Source organism: Pogona vitticeps, chromosome 2 (assembly GCF_051106095.1).
Source record: "Pogona vitticeps strain Pit_001003342236 chromosome 2, PviZW2.1, whole genome shotgun sequence".
NCBI lineage: Eukaryota > Metazoa > Chordata > Lepidosauria > Squamata > Agamidae > Pogona > Pogona vitticeps.
In genome coordinates this window covers 278,040,763-278,068,321 of record NC_135784.1, presented here as the reverse complement: position 1 = coordinate 278,068,321, position 27,559 = coordinate 278,040,763, and the positions used below count along the sequence as shown (strand labels likewise).

The following is a 27,559-nucleotide window of genomic DNA, read 5'->3' as shown; positions in this document are numbered from 1 at the left end:
CAAAATAGCATTTGCCTTTTTCGCAGCCAAATCACACTGTTGGGTTATCTTTAGCTTGCGATCTACAACAGTTCCAAGATATTAACAGAACAACTACCAACAAACCGTATTAGTTGTTTACATTTATTAGTTGATAACATAGTATCAAATCAAATACTTACCGAATTATAATAGAACCCAGTGCTATGGTCATAATATAATCCAGTGCTTTCATCGTATACAAATCCTGTTTGAGATACAGCAGCCTCTGCAGCAGCTCTCAGACTATCTGCCAAGGTACCTTCTGTTAATACACTATCTTCGGATTTCTAAGATTAAAAGACACAACATACGTCATGATCTTTCTATAGCACTTTGAAATACACAGTAAGTGTTGTAAATTTTGCTCCTACCACAGCTAATGTTGTTGGAGTCTGAATTTGCTACAGATGGGGAGTAGTAGCTAAAAAATGCACAGAATCCTCTTAATTCCTTCCTCTTGCACAAAATTGCATGAGCGACTGGACTTTTTCAGAGTTTGTGCAACACAGTATTCGCTATCTCCCTGAGCAAGCAGATGTTCTATTGCTTTGAACAGGGTAATCTCTGCTTGCATCTCTGCTTGCATTATGACAAGATCATACAGGAGCACAGTGCTATGCACTACCTGCTTTCAAAGGTATACTGACCAATATACCCCAGACAATCCTGTGAGTTTTTGACTGAGCGTATAAAATTCAGCATCTAATCTTCTACCCAGTGGGATATACCAGCTTATAAAATTTGCCAGTTTTTCTCTAAAAATGATAAGTATAAGAGAATGGGAATCCCATACTACTGCTTTTTTTGAAAAAAATTATATATAATCATTATAAAGAATTGTATTAGTAAAGCTGGCACTCACGATTGCTATGATTTCAGAGACATTCTAATTAAAAAAGAAAAGCAAATTATACTTTGTACCCATTTCCAACTACTTGGCCATTAATGTAGGGAGACATCCCTCAAGTGAAAACATGGGCTTTTTCATACTGTCGCAAAGGAAACTCCTAAAAAAACAAGGTGAGAGCCTTTCAGGTACAATGGAAGTGGAACAAAGGCTAGCTGGACAGCTCAGACTCTTTCTGCAGATATATGCTATCATCTTAGGCAGCCTAAGGCAAAAGCAAGTTGTAAATCAAAGGATATGATGTGCCAAGAGCCAGTGTTGTATTGAGAATTTATCTTTGACCAGGGATGCTCATGTTCAGTAACACCCCTCAGCCATGAAGCTCAATTGTGCTTCATGAATAACCTTTTTAGCCTAAACCAACATAAAGCTGTCATGACAATAAAATGGGACAACCACGTATACCAACTTGGGAGAGATAATGGGAAATACAACAAAAATGCACTCCACCTGCACAGCATGGATCACACTGTTGTGTTCCCCTTGCTCATCATGCTTCACACCATTTACATCTTGGTGATCACCCAGATGCAACTCGTCTGTACAGGCAGGTTTTGATCTCTCATTATCTGGTTGTATTGGTGCACTGGATAAATCATCAGGATCAGAATTGTTGTAGTAATCATGGTAGAAGTAATAATCTGAAAAATATTAGAAATTCAATAACCCAGTAATATTTTTGCATATTCTAAAATATTCATATATAAAAAATCCACCCCAACCCTCTAGTTCTACTGCACTATCATAAAAATTGTATTAAAATATAATTCAAAAAATCTTTTAAAATTTAAAAAATGCATGGGCCAGTAACATACTGAGTTTTCAGTGAGCGGAAAATCTCACCAATGCAGAGTTGGACACACAAACATTGCCATTGCACAGTGTCCTCTATGAAGAAAACTCAAACCTTGCACAAGGAGCGCGATCCTGCAGCAGTAATACACTGGAAGAACGGTCTGCCTGGAATCAGCTCAGTAAGACACTGGTCAAAGGCTACAGACCAGAGACAAATGGTAGCTTTAAACAAAGTAGTTAGCTGGAAGGTCTATGCTGAAATAGAAATGCCTACACTAACTGGAAAAATACATTCAGCAGGGAGGACAATCATACTTCTCAGGGCAAAGTATTCCACCATACTAGTACAGACACTGAGAACACCCTGCCTCTTATCACCATCAGTTGTGCTTACAGACTTAGTGCAACACAGATTCTTTCTGATCTTAGGGAGCAGGATGTCTGAAATAAGAGGTAGCAATCCATTAACTATCTTGAATAACTTAAAAGCAGCCACCAATATTTTGAACTGTACCCTGAAGCAAACTGGTGACCAACACAGACATTATAGGACAGATTTAACAAGACACTAGGAACAAACCATGTTACCATTATTGCTACTGAGTTCTCAATCTTCAAAAAAAAAAAAAAATCTTATGTCAGGCATTTTACAGTAATCCTGCCCCACTTAGCTGGATCAAGATTCTCCACTTATTCAGCCACCTAAATAATTCAAATAAAGACTGCCACAGAGAAGAGCTAAGCCATTTTATTAGACTTGCAAATTAAACAATATATAAATACAAATTAATTATCACATAATCCTGTCATCTAAAATGGTTAATGACTCGAGACCTTAATTAACACCACTACCTCCAAATCTTTGTCTGTACATGGATATCAAATGGGAAAGGTAAAAGTCCAAGTTATTGAACAAAACTCTGATGTTTTTAATCTGGTCTTGCTTGAGTTCTAGACATGTTTGAGATCACTTTCTGTACAACTTTTAATAACTAAATCAAAGGATCTTTCTTAAAACCCATATATAAAATTCAAATATCAAAGACACATAGAAGTGTTCAAATAGATATATTCTGTGTGCATTTTTTTTGGAAACTTGCCAAAGCCTTGGCCCAAATACATTTCTGGAAGGAGCCAAGACTTCACAGGTTTCCCAGGATAGATTTCAGCAAGTAGGAGCAAGTTATATTTATTCCTGTTTTAACTTTTTCATTTTAAGATATACTGTTATCCTGAATTTAATTTCAAGGTGGATCATTATAAACTATGTAAAGGTTTATGTAACTGATCAAGTGAAGCCAGACACTTTGTATATTTACACTCAGTACAAAAAGAAGCCAAATAAAATGGACAGATATTCTCGAAAATTTTCAAGGCTGGGATCCGATGGTTGTTGTAGGTTTTTCGAATTGTTTGGCCATGTTCTGGAGGTTTTTCTTCCTAACGTTTTGCCAGTCTCTGTGGCCGGCATCTTCAGAGGACAGGAGTTAGAACTCTAGAACACAGACAGAGTTCTAACTCCTGTCCTCTGAAGATGCTGGCTACAGAGACTGGCGAAACATTAGGAAGAAAAACCTCCAGAACACAGCCAAACAATTCAAAAAACCTACAACAACCGAAATGGACAGTGTTCAGTTGTCCATAAGATTACTTAGTTATCCGCAAAGTTACATCATTCGCTAGCTACCTGTATATGACCACACAGAAGATTCTTCAGTTTGCACTTCTATACTCGATGTTGCTTTCTCGCTTTGTCTGTTTTCCTTTATTTCCTTAAGTTCTTCAACCTAAAAATAAGATAAATGTTTACAACTTAAGTCCATGTACTGAAAATGCATGTGTGTGACATAATTTTGAAAATCAACAAAATTGGAAAACCAGAGTGACTGGCACTTCTGCAACGAACAGTTAAGGCAAAAGGACCATAGCTCAGTGGTAGAGTACAGCTCATTGCTAAATGCATAAATAAGTTCCAAGGTTCATTACCTCTACCTCCAGACTGTCAAAAAGTACAGGTGAAATACACAAAAAAACATGCGTTTTTGGAGCATAAGATGAAAGCATTAGTGACTAGATGAAAAAGAGCGGAGCCAAAACACAGGGTCTCAAATCAGCACCAGTCAGGAGTATTAAATGAGTTCCTTGTCTATATGGTACTGTACTTGCTCAGCTCAAAGATAACTAATGACAACCCCAAACCAATACAGGCATAGTGCTTTAAGTTGTTGGACTACAAGTGGGATGGCCAAATTCAAAATTCCATGCTACAGAGGCTCAGTTGCCATTGTTCATTCACTTCTCATGCTAACCTACTTTGCAAGACTTCTCCCTGTTTTTGAAATGATGTGTGTGCCCTTAACTCCAAAGAGAGGGCAAGATGAAAGAAAATACATAATTTTAAACAATTTGGTTTTCAAGACTAGGAACATGTTTTGGACAGCTTTCTACTACCCTGTTTCCCCAAAAATAAGCCCTAACCTGAAAATAAGCCCTAGTATGATTTTTTTCAGGATGCTCATAATATAAGGCCTACCCCAAAAATAAGCTCCACCCTCCACCATTGTGCAGCAACCAGAAGACAACATGACTGTATTTTAATAAATGTACATTGTTGTACATGAAAAACATGAAAACAAGACCTCGTGAGTTTTTTTGGAGCAAAACTTAATATAAGACCCTGTCTTATTCTCGGGAAAACACAGTAGCTGTGAAGGACAATGGGAGTAATGGGCCTAAACACCTGGAAAGCAAAAGTTTCCCCAGCCCTGCCCTACCTAAGGCACTTAGATAACATCCTTCTTGGTGATTCCTATATTTACGGTTTTTTTTTTTAATTCTGCGTTTTCTCCAGTAAACTCAAGATGGCACACCTGGGTACCTTTCCATCTCACTTCACAAGATAGGTCAGGCTGAGAGCCCAGAGTCACCCAGTGGGTTTCACAATTCAGGGGAGACTTGAATCTGGATGCCCTATATTTTCTACACGATTAGTCCTAGTTCGACGACAGGAAGAAGTTTATCTAATGAGCGTTTCTCAGGATAGGGGCCGCGTGGTCAAGGAAAGCTGCACCAGGTGAAACTCTGCCTGTCACGCGAAGAACGAAGCCTCCCTCAAGAGCCACCCGCCTGGGTCGCCTAGGTTTGATCTGTGACAAAGAAGCTCTCCCCCGGGAGGACATGCTCTCTCCTCTCCCCTCGGCTCATACCTGTCTCCGCAACTTGGCCGCGCTGGCCTGGGCTTTGAGGCGCAGCTTCTTCTCCCGCTCCAGGCGGCTCCGGCAGGCGCCCAACTCCTGCTCCAACGCAGCCACCTTCCCCCTCAGCGTCTCCAGCTCGACGGTCGCCTCAGCCATTCTTCGGCGCCCTCCTCAGGCCGGGCCGTGCGGTGGGGACAACCAGGCCTCTTCTTCAACTGCCGGGGCAGGGGCGCAGCCACCGGCCGGAGAAGGACGGAGCCAAGCTGTAGCAACGGCCGCTCCTCCGCGCCCCGGAGCCCGTCACGCTCCGCGCCGCCATGGCAGCAACGGAAGCCGCCGCCGTCGCTGCGCGCGCAGGCGGACAGGCAGCCAAGGCAAGCCACGCCCCTTTCTTCTTCCTCTTTATCGCGGGAAAGCGACGGAGAAAATAAGAACACCTTTAAGGAGAGGGGCGGGGACTTTGTGAGCCGCTTCAAATGACCCGGATGTTATTTTTTATCATTGAAATATTTATCTCTCTCTCACACGCGCACAAACAAACAGAGAAAGACAGACCAGGAAGAGTTGTAAAGGAGCACAGATCTAAGAAACGAGTAGCGTGACACTGAGACATGGATTTGTACAGGACAGGAAAACTGTTTACCTATGAAAGGAATGTATCAGCAGAGCACCTCTCCTAGGTGTTCGGGCATTTTCATATACTACAACATACTTCATCAGATGGCTACGACAAATGTCGCCCAGAGACCTTTCGGGTAGTGTGGGCGGCATATAAGTTAAATAAATAAATAAATAAATAAATAAATAAATAAATAAATAAATAAATAAATAAATAAATAAATAAATAAATAAATAAATAAATGCACTGTACGTACTGTGTGGCAGCGGACAGAGTGACGAACTAGGCCTCTGGAGGCCAGGCTTTTGAAAATCCTTTTAGCCATAGAAACCCACTGGGGGAGTGGAACTGGTAAAATTACTCTTTAAATGTCTCACTGACCTTGAAAGGCCAATTTGGGTCCCTATAAGTTGATGGTGCATAGCTAACTAGCTGAGGAAGTATATCAGACAAAATCCAAAGAAAACAAAAAGGACAAAAATGTGGCAGCTTAAAGACTAAGCATTATATTTTAATGTAAGCTTTGGTGGGCACATCCACTTCATCTCCACAAAAGCATATATTAAAATAGGATGGTTAGTTTTTAAGGTGCCACATGTTTTTGTCCTTTTTTTGTATTGTTCTATTTTGTTTCTTTTGATTTTGCCTGATATGCTTGCACAGACTAACACAGCTACCTCTTCTACAACTCGTTGTTGTTTAGTCGTTTAGTCGTGTCCGACTCTTCATGACCCCATGAACCAGAGCACGCCAGGCCCGTGTATAGCTAAAGAAGTGGACTTCTCCAGGAAAGTTCACACTAAAATATAGCAGTTAGTGTTCAAGGTGCCACATTTGTGCATTCTTTATTTTTTATATTGTTTTGGCTAATAACCAGGTACAGTACACTCACAGAATTTTCTCCCTTCTCTGCCTGTGTGCACAGCCACCTGAAAAAAACCACCCCCGAACTCTTGCACTAAGTTTGGGGTTGCCCTTTACACTTGTAAACAGGAATTCATTCTCTTAGATTATCCCTATCATCAGTCCAGGTTAATCGTCAGCATTCTCTTTTATGCCTCTTCTTTTAACTCTACCACAGCTAAGTGCTGACTTCACCCTGATCTTTTTGAAAAATAAGAATGTTTTTGGTGAAACACAGCTTTGTTTACTTGTTTACTGGCCAGAGCACAGAGTGCTGTCCTCTGAAGATGCCGGCCACAGAGACTGGCGAAACGTTAGGAAGAACAACCTTCAGAACACGGTCAAAGATCCCGAAAAACCTACAACAACAAAGAACCTCTTAATGAGGGTGAAAGAGGAGAGTGCAAAAAACTGTCTGAAGCTCAACATCAAAAATATGAAGATCATGACCACTGGTCCCATCCCCTCTTAGCAAATAGAAGGGAAAGATATGGAGGCAGTGACAGATTTTACTTTCTTGGGCTGCATGATCATTGCAGATGGTGACAGCAGCCACGAAATTGAAAGATGCCTACTTCTTGGGAGGAAAGTGATGACAAACCTCGACAGCATCTTAAAAGGCAGAGACATCACCTTGCCAACAAAAGTCCGCATAGTCAAAGCTATGGTTTTTCCTGTAGTGATGTATGGATGTGAGAGCTAGACCATAAAGAAGGCTGAGCGCCGAAGAATTGATGCTTTTGAATTGTGCTGGATGAGGCTCTTGAGAGTCCCCTGGACTGCAAGGAGAACAAACCTATCCATTCTAAAGGAAATCAACCCTGAGTGCTCACTGGAAGGACAGATCCTGAAGCTGAGGCTCCAGTACTTTGGCCATCTCATGAGAATAGAAGACTCCCTGGAAAAGACCCTGATGTTGGGAAAGTGTGAGAAGGGGACGACAGAGGATGAGATGGTTGGACAGTGTCATTGAAGCTACTGTACCAATATGAATTTGACCCAGCTCCGGGAGGCAGTGGAAAACATGAGGGCCTGATGTGCTATCGTCCATGAAGAGTTGGACATGACTAACACCAACAACAATTAAATAAGTGTGAAGGGACAATGGGTCGATTGTGATGTACTAGTAGGTGTTTCTTTCTACCTTCCTGTCTTTTGGTGCTTCTGGAAGTATCCAGAAGATGGCGCTGGTGTAATGCTGGTAAAGAATGACGGGCTCTTTTGACAGGACAATCAAGAAGTAATTGTGCCTTTGCTAAGTACCATTCTTTGCAATTGTGCCTCTGCTAAGTACCATTCTTTAGGCAAAACAGAATCTCTTCCAGTCCAGCATGAATTGTTTTTGAAGAGAGAGAGATTGAGAGAGAGAGAGAGAGAAATGACTGTAAGCCAGAGATTGTGTGTTTATCTCTGAATGAATTGATCAACTGGAAGGCACTTGCACCCATCTGTGGCTTCCGCAAGCCTTTCACATGGCTTTCTTCACCAGCTGCAGTAGCAAAGGGGACCTTGTCTCCTCTGGGAGGAGCAGGGTGGCTCAAGAGACTATGAGGAAAGTCAGACAAGACTTAACAATTTCAGTCTTGACTAGTGTGTTTCCTCCTAAAGGTGCATTCTCTGTTCTGGCAACCACAGAAAGAGATTTAGTCTTCAAGAAAGAATACAAATTTTGATATATTTTAATCTAAAAATACTTTCTATTTCAATATTTAATCAAATTTATCATTTCTCTATTATCTACTTCTTTTAGCTATCTTTTCTCTCTGAGAATTAAAGTATAACTTCATCTTAATGTTAAGACACTTCTGTCAATACTTTACCAAAGAATTCCATTGTTGTCGTTAAGCCATACATAGCATTTTTCATTATACAATAATGTAATTTCTGGTTGTTAGCAAAAGTATATCATGGCTTTTGCATCTTGTCTGTCAGCCTGAATTTAGGACAATTGACAGGAAATAATTTCCCACCTACATTTCCAAAGGTTAGCTTTTGTATGCATGAGTTATTTTCAATATGTTTATATTACTGAACATCACCCTCCCACATGCAATTTGTTTTTTGAAAACAAGATTAAAACAAAGTGGTCCATGAGAGACAAAATCATCATCATCACTCTTAACATTAGCAGTAGCATCCGGAGTGCATACCTTTGAAATATCTTTATTGGAACAAGCAAAATGATATAAAAATCATAAGCTTTTGAAGTCTTCAGAAATCTTAATCAGTGTAGACAGTACAAGAAGCAGGGAAGGTGAGAAGGCACAGAAAAGTAAAAACATTAAATGCTGTAGGTGTGAGGTCTACAAAGAACCAGTCTCAAAATGGATAAACTGCTTAGTCCCTAATAGGTATCACAGGTCTCAGATTACATGTAGGACTGCATTTTGGAGTTTGCGGGACAAAAAGAAAAAGAAAGAAAGAAAGAAAGAAAGAAAGAAAGAAAGAAAGAAAGAAAGAAAGAAAGAAAGAAAGAAAGAAAGAAAGAAAGAAAGAAAGAAAGAAAGAAAGAAAGAAAGAAAGAAAGAAAGAAAGAAAGAAAAGGAAAAATGGATTATGCCCTTTTCTGAAAATATGCAGACTGATTGCAACTCAGATCTGTCCCTTGCCTTGGGTGATTTGAAAATATCATCCACATTTATATACGCCCTGTTGCAGTCCCCAGACTCAAAATATATAAGGCTTAAAGGGTGGTGGTGCTCTGGAGATCCATGTAAAACCCACCCACATCCCACCATGTCTGCTGCAAAGGTCTGAGGAGACATTACATAATGGATTACAGATCATAGAAATGTTGCATTTACAGTGCCTGTGCAGGTCTATGTGCTGAAAATGAAACATCTGCAGGATTGGCAGGGGGCAATATGGAAAATAGAGTCTATATATGCATCCCCTTCTCCACCACTCTATTAGCTCAATGTAGTTTCATGCTGAATATCTGAGGCTATTGTAACATTTATAATTTGCCTTCCTCCAGTGGGATAGAGGGGGCATACATGGTTTCTCCCAATCCACTTTGTTCCCTTTGCAATCTCTCAAATCCCAGTAAAACACCATAAATTAACCATTACATCACAGTAGCTGTACTATGTCAGAATCTAAGAGAAATTCAAGGAAACATAACCGTTTGGAGATTAATTTTAGATAGTGCTTTGGGGAAAAATCAGTGGAAATAAATTCAGAGTATCGTCTAGTGAATAGAGTGCATGAGAATTCTATGCAAAGCACTTATTTGAGTAGATTTCTCTAATCAACCCAAGATCATATCTTAGGTCACCTTTGTTATGAGTTGTGACATAGTAAATATGCCAATAGATTATGAAAATTTGCAGAAGTGCTAATTTATTCTGGAGAATTTGCCGGCACCTGGGTCAAAAGATGCCTTCCTACAGGTGCCAGTCTAGAAAGACTATCCTCTGCTTCCTTCTTTCAGTGATTCTTCGGTTATTTTAGGTGCTGACCATCTTGCAGGTTCCTTAGTTTAGAAGTTCTGCCCAATCTCTCATCAGCCAGTGGAAGCAATCAATGTATGAGTCACTGTGCTGACTTGACTGACGCCATATCTAGCATTAACAGAAGAAAGGAACACATCCTATGAATATTTTTTATCGTCAATTACAGCTCCCCCCCCCCGCTTTTTGTAGCAAAAGAACTATTCTACCAGGAGATTTGGTATTGATTATACTTTTTAAAAAATAATTGCCGTTGTAGAAGAATAAAAGTTTGTGTCCGAGTGGAATGTCTTTTTGAACCAACCTTGCTCAAAAGTAGCAATTTTCAGAGTTGGTGAACATAAGCCACTAAATGTCAGGTATTTGGTGCACATGTTTAGTATTCAGTATACAGGCAGAGTCACAAACTCAAATATGTGACTTTATAAAAATACCTACCTTAGACAGCTAGCCACTAGCCATTCTGGCAGGTTGCAGAAAAGGAAGAGAAAGAAAATAGGAGCAATGATCCAGATGCCTGAGAAGCCAGTTCTGTCAAATTGTGCCCCTTCCTGACTGTTATATAGAAGCCATTCTTGCCAGTCTGAGAAAACCTTATGTCATTAAGGACTTGTGTTCAGGCCTATAATTAGGGTAGAGCAGTGGGGCACCAAAATTTAGAGGGCACTGAAATCTCAAGGAGAATGTACTGATGAGTGTCAGGAAAATAAATGCCATCCCCTGCTAATCCTGTTCATCCTCCCCTTTGTAAAGTATAATGTTTCTCTCTCTTTTAGGGGGCCACATTCTCCTGAGTTTTTTTTTGGAGTGTGATGTGCCATCATTTGGAGAGGACTGTGCCATGTGCCTCTGCTGTACATGTAGCTGAACCTTCCAGGTAGGTGGGGCTCATTAGCCTTGGAAGGCAGTCCATCTAGGAGAAGGAAAACTCCAGTTTCAACCTCCACTGTCTTGTGGCTATATCCACCGATGGAAAAGCTTTGGGAGTTAACCTCGAAGCAAAATCTGGAGCCGGAGTCCTGGAGGCAGTTCGTGCCACTCTGACAACTCCTGCAACATCGCTAGAGCCAGTTTTATTGGCGCTTGCCTTTCCACTGGACTATTTCAGTGACATGGAGAGGGGGGATTTGCTGCTATATCCATATTATTTTACCTAGGCTTCATGCTCTGGAGAGGATACTCCAGCTTCTCATACAGTGTCGAAATAACATGGGAAGTAGCAGTTACAAGCCTCTGCTCGATTGGTGTAGAGCAGGGGTCTCAAACATGTGGCCCGGGGGCCATTTGTGGCCCGCCGGATGATAGTTTGTGGTCCCCGACTTGCCTGCCCCCCGAAGCGCCCACGCGTTCTCTGCTGTCAAGAGTCAAAAAAAGCCTTTCCTTGCTCCCCAGCTTTCTCCCAAGACAGCGCCTCTTGCACCCTCCATCCGGAACTGCAGCCTGCAGCCTGTCAGCCAAAGCGACTCCAAGTCACCAACAGCAGCTGCCGCTGCCACCGCCTCTTCCAGGGAAGTGGTTCTCTGGCTCTCTTTCTCGGCACCCCCAGCACCAGCCTGGCCAGCGGCCACCTCAGCACCCAGCAGTGCTTCCTCCTCCTCCTCCTCCTCCTCCTCCTCCTCCTCCTCCTCCTCCTCCTCCTCCTCCTCCTCCTCCTCCTCTTTTTCATCCTGCTTCAGCTGCCTCGGCTCTGGAGGCTGCATGTGCTAGCCTCGCAAAGTTGGCTCCTCTGTCATGGTGGGGGTAGCTGCTGCAGCTGAGTGCACCTTTTTTGAGGGGGGCCCTCAGAGGAAGGTTGCCGGACCTCCGTGTGTGTGTGTGTGTTTGTGTGTGTGCATGCGTGTGTGCACCTGTGGGGGCCCCATCCCATTCTGCTTAATTTTGCGGGTACTGGTGGGGCTTTTCTCCTTTGGCAAGGAGAATTCTGTGAGGTTTTTAAAATTTTATGTCTTGCCCTCCTCCCTACCCCGCTAGGCAGTCGCCGGTGCTCCCTCCCTTCTCCACTTCGTCCTGCTGGTGGTGGTGGTGGTAGTGAAGGAGGAACTGGAGGGGGTCGTGGTTGGCGACGAGGGCTCGTGCGCCCCTCCTCCTCCTCCTTGGAGCCCCAGCTGGGCTAAGGAAACTTCTGGGTGGCTTCCTCAGGCTCTTGCTCCGCTTGGCGGAAAATCTGATGTGGCCCAGCCTCACCCAGATTCTGCCTCCAGCAGCCCCCCGGAAAATTGAATTTTAGACCCCTGGTGTAGAGCATGATTCCAGTGGCTACTTCTGACAGTGGGAGACGGCATTGCACCTCACTAGGTAGATACCACCCACCTTAATCTGGGCAGCCCCCAGCCAGTAAGGTGCTACCTCACCACGGTCTGTTAACCTCACAGGATGTGTGGGGTTTAGGGTGAAAGCCAACAAGCAGATCGATAACCCTGCGCCATGCAATAATCATAAGAAAATTTCTGCCCTGAAGTTGGGCACCTGGAATGTTCGGACAATGACCCCTGGCTTTTCTGACAACCTGCAGGAAATAGATGGTGTGTGCAAGACAGGTGTCATCGACATGGAACTAAGTACAGTGGTGCCTCGCTTTACGATTATGATGAATCCACTTTACGACAATCTTTTGTGATCACAATTTTCCTGGAACAGATTATCGTCGTTAAGCAAGGCACCACTGTAGACAAAAAATTTCACACGAAAAATTAAGGAAGACCATGTATTGACATCAGCAAGACTCACAACCAGAGAAAAGTGGAGGAATTTGCCCAAGTGCTTGACGAAACTCTTCCAGGCCCAGCTGTTGCAAATGCACCTGAACGATGGGAACATTTCAATAATGCTATTTACAACAGCACCCTGTCCACATTTGGAAAGAAGACCAAAAAGACGGCAGACTGGTTCGAAGCCCATTCGGAGGAGTTGATGCCAGCCATCAAGGAAAAGAAGAGAGCTCTAGCAGTATACAAAGCCTGTCCAATGAGTACAACTTGCAGGCTCTTCGACTTGCTCATAGCAAAGTCCAACAGGCTGCCAGGAGATGTTCCAATGATTATTGGCTTCAGCTCTGCTCTCAGATACAGATAGCAGCGGACACAGGTAACATCAAGGGAATGTATGACGGTATCAAGCAGGCTTTAGGTCCAATACAGAAGAAATCTGCTCCTTTGAAGATTGCTACAGGCGTGATCATCCAGGACCGAGTACAGCAGATGGAACGCTGGGTGCAGCACTACTCTGAGCTATATTCCAGAGAACGTAGTAACTGAAGAGACATTAAATAACATCAAATGTCTGCCTGTCTTGGAAGAGTTGGACAGCAAACAAACTTTAACAGAAATAAAAGTGGTCTGGGATTCCCTCACCTCCGGCAAGGCACCTGGGAAGGAAAACATCCCTGTTGAAGTGCTGTAAAGAGATCATCACCACTGAGCTGTATGAAATCTTCTGTCTTTGCTGGAGGAAAGGTGAAGTACCACAGGACATGAAGGATACAAACATTGTCACACTGTACAGGAACAAAGGCGACGGGGGTGACTGCAATAACTACTGTGCATCTCTCTTCTCAGTGTTGTAGGGAAGCTGCTTGCCCGTGTTATGCTGAAGAGGCTCCAGGTGCTTGCAAACAGAGTCTATCCAGAATCACAGTGTGGATTTCAAGCTAATAGATCCACCATTGACACGGTATTTTCCCTCAGACACTTGCAAGAGAAATGTAGGGAATGATGACAGCTACTCTTTGTGGCCTTCACAGATCTTACAAAGGCCTTTGATCTGGTTAGCAGGGATAGCCTTTTTAAAATACTTCCCAAGACTGGATGTCCATCTCAACTCCTTAACATCATCAGGTCCTTTCATGAGGGAATGAAGGGCTCTGTAGTTTTTGATGGCTCAACATCAGATCCCTTTGACATCTGAAGCGGAGTGAAACAGGGCTGTGTCCTCGCACCAACTGTTTTTGGGAACTTTTTGCTGTCATGCTGAAGCATGCCTTTGGAGCTGCAACTGAGGGTGTCTATCTCCGGACTAGATCAGACGGAAAGCTCTTTAATCTCTCTAGATTGAGAGCGAGGACCAAAGTCCAACTGAAATGCATGTGGGACTTCCTCTTCGCCAATGATGCAGCTGTTGTTGCCCATTTTGCTGAAGAGCTCCAACAATTTATGAAGTGTTTTAGTAAGGCCAGCTAAGACTTTGGATTAACAATCAGCCTGAAGAAAACAAAAGTCATGAGTCAGGGCGTGGACTCACTTCCCTCTATTACCTTCTCTACACAAGAACTGGAGGTTGTTCATGATTTCGTGTACCTTGGCTCAATTATCTCTGACACACTCTCTCTAGATGTCGAGCTGGATAAATGCATTGGCAAAGCAGTTACCATGTTCTCTAGACTCACAAAGAGAGTATGGCTTAATAAGAAGCTGACGGGATATACCAAGATCCAGGTCTATAGACTCTGTGTCCTGAGTACACTCCTGTACTGCAGTGAGTCCTGGATGCTTTGTGCATGGCAGGAGAGGAAGTTGAACACATTCCATATGCGTTGTCTGATGCAGTTTTGGTATCACCTGGCAGGACAAAGTTCCAAATACAGTAGTCCTAGAACGAGCTGGAATTTTTAGCATGTATACATTACTGAAACAGTGACGTCTACGTTGACGTGGGCTTGTCGTGAGAATGGCTGACAGTCAGATTCCAAAAGATCTCCTGTATGGAGAATTAGTGCAGGGAAATCGTCCCAGAGGGAGACCACAGCTGCAATACAAGAATATCTGCAAGCGGGATCTGAAGGCCTTAGGAATGGACATCAACAGATGGGAAATGTTGACATCTGGGTGCTCAGCCTGGAGGCAGGTGGTACAGCATGACCTCTCCCACTTTGAAGAGACACTTGTTCAGCAGGCCGAGGCAAAGAGGCAGTCACGAAACCAGCAAAATCAGGGAGCTGGACAGGGGAGAGATTATATTTGTCTTCAGTGTGGAAGAGATTGTCACTCTCGAATCGGCCTTCTCAGCCACACTAGACACTGTTCCAAGACCTCTATTCAGAGCACGTTACCATAGTCTCTCAAAACTGAAGAATGCCTACACGCAGCTAAACCATCTTGTTATGCTCACTAGATGCAACAATAGGAATACTGTAGCATTGATATACCTCAAAATTGTGAGAGTGGTAGAGGCAAGGCAGTTACTGTATTCCTAGAACCCAGTCAAAGGATGCTGTACATTGTAACTAAACACATGCATCTGAGGGCAGTGTTGCTCATTATGAATCTCCTAGATGGGAAAGGTGGAAAGGCCATGGAGCAACAGGAAGCATGGAAGACTTACTAGGTATCTACTTCCAGTATGGTGAGGTCATCCTTAAAACAAGGAAACATTAGGCACTCTTCCTGCCACAGTTTAGAATGGCTGCCAAAAGTAGGTACAAAGGCTCTTCTCTTTTCCAAGGCAGAAAAGTATGAAGTACAGCTACATCTGCAAAGCAGGTAAGACTAGCAAGTTCACCTCATACTGAACCTGAACACTTCCACTTTATCTGGGTTGAAAGCAATTTTAAATAAGGAAACCTTGTTTATAGGAGCGAGGTTTTCTTCCTATCCTGAGCGCGCACTAGTATAGCTTCAGGTGTCTTGCTGTGTTGTAATAATACGTTCACAACCATAATTGGTGGACATTTTTCTTTTTTTTCTTTTCTTTTTGATGTTCAGTCTTTATCCTTGTGACAGACAGGGTACTTTCCCACCACCCAAAAAAGCATAGATTTGTAAAATTGTGCGTATGGCAGGATGAACTGTGAGTGGTTAGTTTTGTAAAAAATTCTATGAATAGTCTTAATGCTTACCTAATGAAAGTATGTCATACCAAACAATAGCATAAAAATGTACAGTGTCATTCACTGTCATGTCTATTTCAAAAGTGTGTCTTAATGACTGAATCATTTGAGCATTATAATTCTGCAGAAAACACCTATATGTATCTTGCCTCAGTGAGGAGTGATCTGGAAGAGATGTAGAGGGGCTTTCTGGTGATGTAGATTTTTCACCCTCTATAAGCCTTGGTCTTTCTAAAATGTAATAGGAGCGCTGAGTTTTTCCATTTAGCTCTAATCTTGGCTCTGTCCATCCTTACTGATCCAAACAATCCTTCCAGAATGAGGGTAACTTGATGCCCCAAGTTCTCTCGCTGCAGTTGCTCACTGTCTAATTCCTTTAATTTCTAATGGTGAATATTAAACCCTCATTACAGAGATGTTAACTTATCAGTGAGAAATGTGAACAAATGACTTGCATTCCTGCCCTTGCTAAGGTTTGCCCTAGGGCTGAATTAAATGCTACAGATTCCGATAACAAATTTCTGAATTGCTGAAAACACTTGGTTAATACAGAATGAGACTCTGACACCTCCCACATTTTACAAATTAGCATATTTCTTTCTCTTTAATTTGTCACTGAGAAGTAGTAAACAGCCTTTATTTACATGTATGTTTGTTCAGTCACAAAGGTCTGACTTGAGAAACTAGGTAAAATCTAGAATGGAATGGAACGGGACAGAATTGGGACTTCTGAAGAAAAACTGATGTCAGAAATAGTGGGATGCAATGGACAAACAACATAACAGTAGTTTAGGTCTCAGACTTTCAAAATATTACTCTTAAACTCACTCTTTCTTGCCGCAAATTCCACCAAAATGGCCTGGAAAAGCAACTTCTAAGTATGATACTCAAACCAAATTCATGACATATGTATAACTAGAAGAGACAGATGCAGCAAGCCACAAATAATCTTCAGGAACAATGTTCCAAAACTCATTCCAGGCAGAAAATCGATATTATGAAATTTCTGACTGGAGTGGGTACTGGAATATTGTTCCTGTAGTATTGTTCCTGTTTTATGACACCTTGAATCAGACTCCTCTAGTTGGAGGAGGAAACAATATTCCAGTGTCCACTCCAGGCAGAAATTTCACAATATTGATTTTGTTATATGTCATCCTGAAGAGAGTTGGCAAGTGTAGTGCTACAGGTTATTATATGATCTCAAAGACATTCTCAAGTCTCTTCCCCTGCCACCACCATCAACCCACTTTCTTTTCAGTACTGCATCAGTATTAGTAACGTGGGCATGCCTGCAGGAAAATAGTGCAGTAGGTATAAATGTTTAGCTTGTTTTAACCTGTCCTGAGATGACCATAAAGCACCTATTCTTGAGCAGCATGAGAACATTTCTAGTGGGAGTCAAAAAACAAGAAATTATGTAACAATGGATTCTACTGCTCCCTTACACCTAAAGTATTTTAATGTTGTTATCCATAAAACTACAACAACGTTTGGGGAAAAGTTAGTTTTCTGAAAAGTAGCTCCCAGAAACCCCCCAGACAGCATGGTTACTGTTCCAAGCACTAGCCTCTGGGATCTATAGTCCAAAAAGCAGCATTCCCATGCTCTGTTTAATACCCAAGGGAACTCTAATGAATGGACACTATTGGCTAGGGGATTCTAGCCACCTATTTGTAGCAGATCCATGTGCCCTATTTCATATAGAAAAATCCTCTCTTCTCTATTTGAAAAGCTGAGAAGTGCAAATTCAGTTTTAAATCAGTACCCATTTAGAATACTTTGAGTCGAAGTAGCTTAGTTGGTATACATTTAGAAATATTTATTCATGGAAATGGCAACACTTACATGTGTATCATATATAAAAAAGGAGGGCAACTATTTCCAGCTGAACAGACCAACCCTTTGTGTTATTATGAAAAGGGATCTGCTGTGCCTTTCCAAATAGGTACATGGGCAGTTTACGTTTAGTATGACAATGAAAAGCACGAAACTGGGGTTTACATTATGAGGGCACAATTTGCATTTGAGGAGGATGACTGGGGTGCGTCATGGAAGTTTGGTGGGAGTTAAATGCTGTCATTGTGGGAAAGCTACAATTTACACCCCTTCAGACATTTAACCCAAGAAATTTGGGTTACAAAAGCCTTTATGCTCCCCCTCTTTTCCAAACAGCAGTAAGCTTCAGGATGGCTTTATTTAAACTAGCTTCATCTCAGAGCAGAAATAGACCTAGGGATGCGTACAGAGAACATTTTCATATTTCTTTCTCTTCATCTTTGTTCAGGGTGTGTATGCATGCCACTTTCACCTTCAGCTTTCTATGTACTAGTCCTTTGCTTTTCACGAAAGGGACCGCCTCTTTCAGGTTTCCCTGCTCATGTTTCTTGTTGCAACAGAAAGCAGAGACAAGACAACAGAAAATTAGTCTACTGCAAAAGAGGTGGCATTACGTGAAAATGAATAATGAGTTATGCAGGCACCAGTTTATATCCTCCGTTTCAAAACAAGACAACAGTATGAATGAGTTCAGTGACATTCACCCCACACAATGGTTTCTCTAGGCCTGGTTAGCACAATGGAATAAAGGCAAGGAAGCAGCCAAACAGACAAATACTGGCTACCTGACACACGGAGACGGCCACTCACCAGAGCAGCTGAAGACAACAAAAGGATCTCAGATGGAGCCACAGCAGTTAAGAAGGTGGTAGGGAAAGCCTAGATAGAAGGCACTGGCAGCCCAGCACACAGTAATCCCACTAGGAATGACTGAAGCAAATCACACTCCTCACTAGGTTCAGGCCATTTTTATATATTCAAAATTCCAATGCCCTCCAGATGTTCTGGTTGGCTGCCCACTGAGAGCCCTCATAACACTATTGGATGAAAAATTTCTTGGGCAATTTGACAGGCAAAGGGTGAAAGGGCACCCTTTCGTACATGAAGGAGGGAATACAAAAGAAACATGAAACTTTCATTTACATTTCTTTTGTAAACCCCAATAATTCATGTTTAAGAGACTCCTAGGAATAATTGAAATTGATTCATACTTTAGGTCTTTAATTTAAGCATGTAAAGCCCATCTCTACTTCTACTCATTAGTAGAAGAGAAAAATAGCTGATTGTATGTGATAATTTTCAACAGGTAGTTGTGTTAATCTGTTTCAACATGTATAACATAAATGAAGGAACAAAAATAAAAATGAAAGTTTTGTGATAACTTAAAGACCAAAACATGTATTTCAATGTGAGCTTTTGCGAGTCAAAGTCCACTTCACAGAGTAAAATATTTAGCCAACAATTTTTTATTTCGTAGAACTTCTCTCGCTTCCTGTATTTTGCAAATTAACTTGCTTTGTTTTGTGACTAGCCTTCAGGACTGAAGGATACCCAGTGTAGTGTAGTAGATACAATGGCAGACTAAGACTCAGGAGGCCCAGGTTCAAAATCTCACTTTGTCATGGAATTCACTGGAGGTGTGGAACTGATAAAATTACTCCTTTAGTATCTCACTTACCTTGAAAGCCTTGTCATGTGTGAGGGTGCATGCTGTCAAGTCAATTCCAACTTATGATGGCGTTTTTCAGGTAGAGAATACACAGAGGTGGTTTACCATTCCCTTCTTCTGGGTGTGTTCTAGAACTGTGCAACTTGCCCATGACCATAGAGGCTGGGTCTTCTCATAAAAGGGACAGTGGGGAATTGAACTTTCAACCTCTGGCTTTGCAGCCAGATACCTAAACCACAGAGCTACCCAGCCAGCTGAAAACCTTGTCAGGGTCACTATAAGTCAATTCCAATGTGAAGCCACGTAGCAACAACAACTTCAAGATTAAAACATTTTCTCAAAAACAAAATTGTGGCTAAATCATGTCTCTCTAACAATAATGAGCTTTCAGCTCTGACTATTTTATCTTTAATGCATTTTTCTTCCCTTTTTTGCAAACAACACAAAATGCTCCCTCAAATACATCCAAACTAAAAGTTTGGTCTGCAAAACACCAGATAGTCTCGCTATCTGCTGCCTCTGTAAGATCAAGTATACCAACCAGATTTCCTCTGCTCTTTTTCTATAGGGGTAGATAAAGCTACCAGGGCCATTTCTAAAGTCTGGAGAAAGGCAATGTCCCATGTAAATTTGGCACCCTGGGGCAAACTGCTGGCCAATATATTCTAATTATGATCTTGCTAAAGGGTCTGGAGAAAAAAGCTCCTTGTGGGCTAATGGTAAGCTTCCCATAAACCCAACAGCAACTTATGGCCTGTCAAACTGCACCCCTGGCACATGTGCTGTTGAGAAGGCAATGGAAGATACAAATCCCAATTTGATATGATGTGGTGGCTTCGCTGCCTGGGAGTGCACATGCTTTAAGGGAATCAGCTAGCCCCAGTCCCTTCTGTTATCCCTTTAAGCATAGATATACACCTATCTGAAGAGAGGGAGGATGCTGTATCCTGTTAGTCTTCTCACATAAGTCAACCTCCCTGTCAAAATTGGGGCTGCAATTCATATTGAGAGGCTATCTATCATGTTTCAGTTGCAGAAGGGGTAGCTGTGTTAGGCTGTGTAAGAATGATAGGTAATAAAAATATAAAAATAGAAGAATAAATAAAAAAGATAAAAAAGGGGTGGTGCCCTGAAGGCTATCTGTTATTTTTTGCAATGCGAGTTTTTGTGGACAAGCCCACTTCATCATGTTTCAGTGACTAAAGTGATGACAGAGTAGGGGAGCCTAGCATTCTCTCCTGATGTGAGACTGCTACATTGAATAGTGCTAAACGTGAATGTTGCTGGCCATTCCAGAAGGGAGCTGGGAAGGCAAGCCAGTCTAGTCCACTAGCTCAATGGAAGGACTTTGGCCTCCACTGTCGTCCCTGACCAGGGATTACAAGGCATTCTGTTGCTCCTTTTCCATTTGTTTGGGTCTTTCCAGCTTATAAGCCTCCTTGAGCAGGGACTCTTTCTTTGTTATGAATTGGATCCAGTTCACTCCAGAAACAGGATAAAAAGTGCTTTAAAGGAGTAACAAATGAGTCATTAATAATAGTTACATATTTCGGGATATTACGTACGTCCATCTAATACAAAGAAATTGCTGATAGGAAGAGGCCAGAGGTAGCTTTTTCTGAACAACTGGCAAACACAATATTTAGATGTGTGTTTCAAAAGTTACATTTTGAAGAAGAAAAAACCCTCTGCTAGTGACGTCATAGTAGTTATTTCCAGCAGCAAAGTCAGCACTGCAGCAAATGTGAAATGGATGTTGAAGTTAATTTACTATGATAAAATATGATGGTGCTATATAAAGATGGATGGGAAATGTGCTATTTGAAGCATTGCCATTGAAAAGACAGCTGTGTGCCGTAAGATACAATGGCTGAAATCCTGTTGCTTTGCGTAGTAAGTTGCTAGAGAACAAGCCCATTGAATCAGTGGGGATTTGGGGAGTCAGCTTCTCTGTAAATTTCATGAATTCATTGGTCCTACACTGCTTGCAACTTACCCTACTAAAGTAAGTCACAAATAGGGCGTCCTCTAGAGTGAGTTACTATACTAAGCAACAAGATTTCAGTCAATATTTAAGACTATAGGAGGTCATTGTTATCGTCATCATCATAGAATTGCAGAGTTGGAAGGGACCCTATGGATGATTAAATCCAGCCCCTGTCAGGGAAGCACAGTGGGGAATCAAACTCCTTGCGCAAGCTCTGTGGAGGCATCCACAAAAAGGCCCACAATCTTCATTAATACTTCTACGCTGTCTACTCCAAAAAGGAATTTCTAGAATCAGAGCCATAACTTGTAATTCTACCACCACTCCGCTCGACCCTGGATTCAGGTACCCTTGGCAAACAACTGTTAAGTCACCCAGGGATCTATTAGTAGGCCTTTATCTATCTTCAATCAAATTTTTAAATTAAAAAATTGGAAAAAAATTCTTAGAGACCAGATTTTCACATTTCTTGGACTACAAATCTCATAATCCTCTGTTCTGGGAGTTCTGTCTGACAGACAGACACCTAAGTGTGGCTCACCTGGAGCATGGTCTCAGACAGAAGGCTGGGAAGCTTAGCTAGGCCTAGCCCTGCCCAAAATTCCTGTTCCTGCCCCAGTGCTAGCGAGGAGCTTTCTTTCTGAACAGGAAGCTAGGCAAAGCTGAACCTCGTTCAGCTTCAAGGCCTTCTAGCTAAAGGCTTTCTCCCAGGTCAGCCACATTTAGGTGTTTGTCTGTGAGGCAGAACTATCCCTATTGATGTTTTGGATGACAGCTCTTAGAATCTCCCAGCCAGAATGTCCAACAGGAACTGTATTTGAGAGAGAGAGAGAAAGAGAGAGAGAGAGGTCTCCAAAGTAGGAGTCAGAAGACCTTTTCTTTCTTTCTTTCTTTCTTTCTTTCTTTCTTTCTTTCTTTCTTTCTTTCTTTCTTTCTTTCTTTCTTTCTTTCTTTCTTTCTATCTATCTATCTATCTATCTATCTATCTATCTATCTATCTATCTATCTATCTATCTATCTATCTATCTATCTATCTATCTATCTATCTATCTATCTATCTATCTATCTATCTATCTATCTATCTATCTATCTATCTATCTATCTAACCTGTATGCCACCCACACTACCCAAAGGTCTTTGGGCGGCTTACAACAATTAAAATACAATAAAAAGGAAAAAAAGATAAAACAATTAAAATACAATTAATAAAATACAATTTATTTGTTTGTTTGTTTGTTTAACTTATATGCCACCCACACTACCCTGGGCGGCTTACAACAATTAAAATACAATAAAAAAGATTAAAAAATTAAAAATACAATTAAAACAGATACTCTAAAAATTGCCATCAGGACCCACAGTTGATATTATTTCAGTTAAAAGCCTTCTGGAACAGGAAGGTTTTGACCTGGCGCCGAAATGTCATGAATGTTGGCACCAGATGAATTTCAGTCAGGAGGGCATTCCATAGTCTGGGGACAGCTGCCGAAAAGGCCCTTTCTCTACAAGCCATCCCTCTTATCTCCTTAAGGGATAGCTCTTTCAAAAGGGCCCCCTGGGTAGATCTTAACTGCTGGGTAGGTTCATATGGAAGGAGGCGGTCCTTCAGGTATCCAGGGCCCAAGCTGTTTAGGATTTTATATATGTCAAAATAAGCACTTTGAATTGGGCCCTGGCAGCAACTGGTAATCAATGTAATTTAAGCAGAATCAGCTTGATATGTCCCATAGCATCCCCACCATTCACCAGCTACGCAGCTCGATTCTGGACCAGTTGCAGTTGCTGGACCATCTTCAAAGGCAGCCCCACATAGAGTGCATTGCAGTAATCTATACGAGATGTTACCAGTGTGTGTGTAACTGTCATGAGACTCCGCTCATCCAGGAAGGGCCGTAGCTGGTATAATTTCCTGAGCTGAAGGAAGATGCCCCAGCCACCAAATCCACCTGGGCTTCCAGAGTTAGACTGGGGTCCAGAAGTACCCCCAGGCTGCAGACCCTGTCCCTTAGGGGAGTTTAACCCCATTCAGGGCAGGGAAATGGCCCTCCAGCCTGCACGGCAAAGCACCCACTAACAGCACCTCCGTCTCGTCTGGATTAAGTTTCAATTTATTAACCCTTATCCAGTCCATTATCAGGTCCAGACACGAGTTCAGCACAGAAACTGCCTCACCTGGATTGGTGGAAAACGAGAGGTAGAGCTGAGAGTCGTCAGCATATTGCTGACTTCTCAGCCCAAACCTCCTGATGACCTCTCCCAGCAGTTCCATGTAGATGTTAAACAGTATGGGGGACAGTATCGAGCCCTGAGGAACCCCATGACATAAATGCCATGGGGCAGAGCAACTGTCCCCCAGCACCACCCTGTGGACATGGTCAGCCAGGAAGGAGCAGAACCACCATAAAGTGATGCCCCCAACTCCCAACCCAGCCAGCCTGTCCAGAAGAACACCATGGTCGATGGTGTCGAAAGCCGCTGAGAGGTCCAGGAGTATCAACAGGGTCACACTTCTCCTGTCTCTCTCCCAGCAAAGGCGACCCTGCAGTCTCCGTACCAAAACCCGGCCTGAACCCCAATTGAAATGGATCCAGGAAATCCATTTCATTCAGCAGCGCCTGGAGTTGCCCAGCCACAACCCACTCTAACACTTTGCCCAAATAAGGGTGGTTCACCACTGTTGGTAGTTAACCACCAGCTTTGGGTCCAGGTTAGGCTTTTCTAGGAGTCGCTGAATTACTGCCTCTTTCAAGGTGGTAGGGACCACTCCCTCTCTCAAACAGGCATTCACAGCCTCTTGGACCCAGGTGCAACCCGCCCTGGCAGATCTTCCAATTAGCCAAGATGGGCAAGGGTCGAGCGGAGTGGTGGTAGAACGGACAGATCCAAGCACCCTGTCCACATCCTCAAGTCTCAACAATTAAAACTCATCCATTAATACTTGACCTAGGCACAGCACACTGGACACATCCTCTGATTCTGCATTAACGGTGGAGTCCAATCCACTGCAAATCTGAGTGACTTTTTCCCTCAAAATGAATGGCAAACTCATCACAGCAAGCTGGTGAGCAGTTCGGGACCTCCATCAGATTTCCTGGTTGAAGAAGATCCCGGACCACCTGAAACAGCTCTGCTGGATGACGTTCTGAGGAAGCAATACGGCTGGAGAAATATTGCCATTTCGCCAGCCGTATTGCCACAAAATAGGCCCGATAATATGCTCTAAGTTGTGTTCGATCGGACTCCCAACAGGATTTCCTCTACCTGCGCTCCAGCCGTCTCCCCTCTTGCTTCATCGCCCACAGTTCAGAAGAATACCAAGGAGCTGTCTGGTCTCTGTGTACAGGGAGAGGGCGCTTAGGTGCAATCATGTAAACTGCCCGGGTCATCTCCCTATTCCATAGGGTGACCTGAGCATCGACAGGAGCACCGACCATATCAGACGGATAATCCCCCAGAGCATTCAGGAAACCACCCGGATCCATTAGTCTCTGAGGGCGGATCATCTTAATAGATCCCCCACCCTTGCAGAGGAGAGAAGAAGCTAATAGACTAAACCTTACCAGGAAGTGGTCTGACCATGACAATGGGGTCATAACCAGCCCAAGTTATGGCCTTTCTCATGTGTCGGGCCGATGACACATTGAGACAGCCCCATGGTTGTCATGGCGGCCATGAAGTCTTGAGCAGCCCCAGTCAAGGAAGCCTCGGCATGGATGTTGAGGTCCCCAACAGCCTGGGAGTCCTCATCCTCAACACCAGGTCCGAGACTACCTCCGTCAGCTCAGGCAGAGAGACTGTTGGTATACGGCAGGGTGGGTGGTACACCAACAAAATCCCCAATCTGTCTCATAAGCCCAACAAACAATACAGGCCCTCAAGACGTCCTCTCAAAGGGATAAGAAACCTGGTCAAGGAGATAGAACTCCTATAGACTATAGCAACTCCCCCTCCCCAGCCCTCCGAGCGACATTGGTGCTGCACCGAGTACCCCGGCGGACACAACTGGGAGAGGGGAATACCAACCTCCTCTCCCACCCAGGTCTCAGTAATGCACGCCAGGTCAACACCCTCATCCAGAATTACATCTTATTTTGTACTGACCTGGCAGTCATCAACAGCACCGTGTGGCTCGAGGTTTGTTGATATGGTCACCTGATACCATCTGGTTGGGAGTAGATGTAAGACAGCTAACCTATCTTCTCCTACGTGGGCATGTTCTACCCCCATGTAATTGGTAAGAGAAAAGTTTTTAGTATTTGTATGCTTACTGTTTTTAGCTTTAAATATTGTTTTTTAATGACGCGAGCTGTCTTGGGTCCTTTTTAAGTAGAATGATGGGATAAAAATATTTTAAGTAAATAAAAGAAATTCAGTAATAAATATAAAACCCAGAAAAGTTCCAGACAAAATGCCTCCAAAATGCCCTCTTAAAGTAACTTCTAAAATAATGATAAAACATTTCTCGTTATACCAGAACAGTAACTTTGTAACTACTGTTGGTGAAATCCAGTAGTAAGTCACAAGTAGGGCAGGCCCATTGAATCTGTGCAACTTATGGAAGAGTTGACTCAACAAATCCCCACTGATTCAGTGTGCTTACTCAGGTTGTGGCTTACTGCTGGATTTCATCCCTTAGCGCAGTGGTCCCCAACCTTGGGCCTCCCGATGTTCTTGGACTTCAGCTCCCAGAAATCCTAACCAGCAGAGGTGGTGGTGAAAGATTCTGGGAGTTGTAGTCTAAGAACATCTGGAGGCCCAAGGTTGGGGACCACTGCCTTAGTGTAGTTGTGCACCAAAATCCTCTTTGTGTTTGCAGAGGAACTGCATAAGTTATTGTGGCTAATTATGGCTAGTTGATGAAGTGTTGGGTTGTGGCTGTGCCTAGTTATATTCTGATTGTGCAACTGACATGTACTCCTGCACCTCATCAGTTCACTGCAATTAGGCATGGCAAACATATCCAAACATATCACACACATACAGTATCACTGTTTTGTCTTTGCTTGTTCAGAGTAGCCTAGCAATAAGTAAGATTGAAAACATGTTATTTATAGAGAGTAAATGTCATTTCCTCTCTATAGAATGTTAGTTCCACCAAATTATTACAAGTGTTTTAGTAAGCAGTAGGAAATCTCTTGAGGTAGTTTGGAGAAAAGAGCAGCTCCTAATAGGACAAGGTAAGAATTCCCAGATGACCTTGCAGAATCTTGCTGAGCAATTGTTTCAGCAAGATATATTCTCAACGAAGCAGGAGAACCTAGTGTTTCATAGGCTCGACTCCTTGAAACAAGGTTTTGTTTCTTTGTTCTGATTTGTGTTGTAAGAACTAGAATGGAAACATGATTTGCAAGGCAATCCTATATATGTGTGCTCAAAGCAAGACCTGTTGAGTTCATTGAGACTTCTGAGGAAAATTGATTGGAAATCTTTACAGTGTCTCCCTGTGTGCATTTACTTCGAGCTATGTCCCACTGAACTCAGTGGGTCTTACGTCCCTGCAGCGATGTGTAAATTTGTGCTTCGGGATTATATTGTAGAATTCAGGGTGCTATAATCCAAAAGCACAAGTTTGCACACCTCTGCTTCCAAGCAAATGTTCATAAGGTTGGAATATTAATGGTTCTTTTCAAGCACTGATAGGAATGTTAGCATCAGATGAAATCCTCTTGCTTAGCATAGTAAGGCACAATTAATGGAATTTATGCAGGGGCTGACTGGCCAAATCCCCACTGATTCCATGGACCTATTCTAGTTGCCACTTGCTATGTTAAGTAACAGGATTTCAGCCACTGAAGTAACTGATACTGTACATTGTTTTTCATGTGTGTATGTTATCAGGAGTGAGAATTAGGGACTAGGACAGCTATGTACTGTACTGTGGGAAAATTAAAAAGTGTAGTCTCAACTATTCTATGAGAATCCAATCTGCACTAAATATAAGCAACAGAGTGAACATGACATTTGCCTAATAATAGGCGTATGGAAGAAGAAGGCATTCTGAGGTCCCGATTAAGACTATGCCCCCAGGACCTGTGGCAGTGTCATGACGACCATTTTTCAAAAAGTCTTCCCAGTGGAGACTTCTACCACTAATGTACCTCCGGTCCACAAGCTGCAACTTGTTTGGTTACTAGTTTAGTTGTGTGCGTTTTTTTAAAAAATGGCACTGCATTGTATATTTTTCATGCTTTAGAAAATAACTGAAGTCCAACTGAAAAACGTCCTTTCGAAACTATTCCTACACCCACAATGGTGAATAAAAGATCTGAAGGTAAAGGTAGGTGATAACTTTATGAGACCATTAAAATCTCACACACAGAGGCTGGCTTTCAAATCTGCTCAAGTTTTT

At 42.6% G+C, this 27,559-nt stretch overlaps 1 protein-coding gene across 2 annotated transcripts in view; it reads right to left on the bottom strand.

Annotated features, from left to right (window-relative positions):
• Positions 1-5,219, bottom strand: part of AGGF1 (angiogenic factor with G-patch and FHA domains 1) — a 30,297-nt gene extending 25,078 nt beyond the window's left edge. For both annotated transcript variants that reach the window (XM_020804074.3, XM_020804073.3), the window contains exons 1-4: positions 4,930-5,219; positions 3,411-3,510; positions 1,379-1,569; positions 162-308 (exon numbers count right to left, since the gene is read on the bottom strand). In XM_020804074.3, coding sequence (XP_020659733.3) covers positions 162-308; positions 1,379-1,569; positions 3,411-3,510; positions 4,930-5,076 — 585 coding nt within the window. In that variant the 5' untranslated portion in view covers positions 5,077-5,219. The remainder of the gene's footprint in view (positions 1-161; positions 309-1,378; positions 1,570-3,410; positions 3,511-4,929) is intronic.
• Between the last annotated feature and the right edge of the window lie 22,340 nt (positions 5,220-27,559).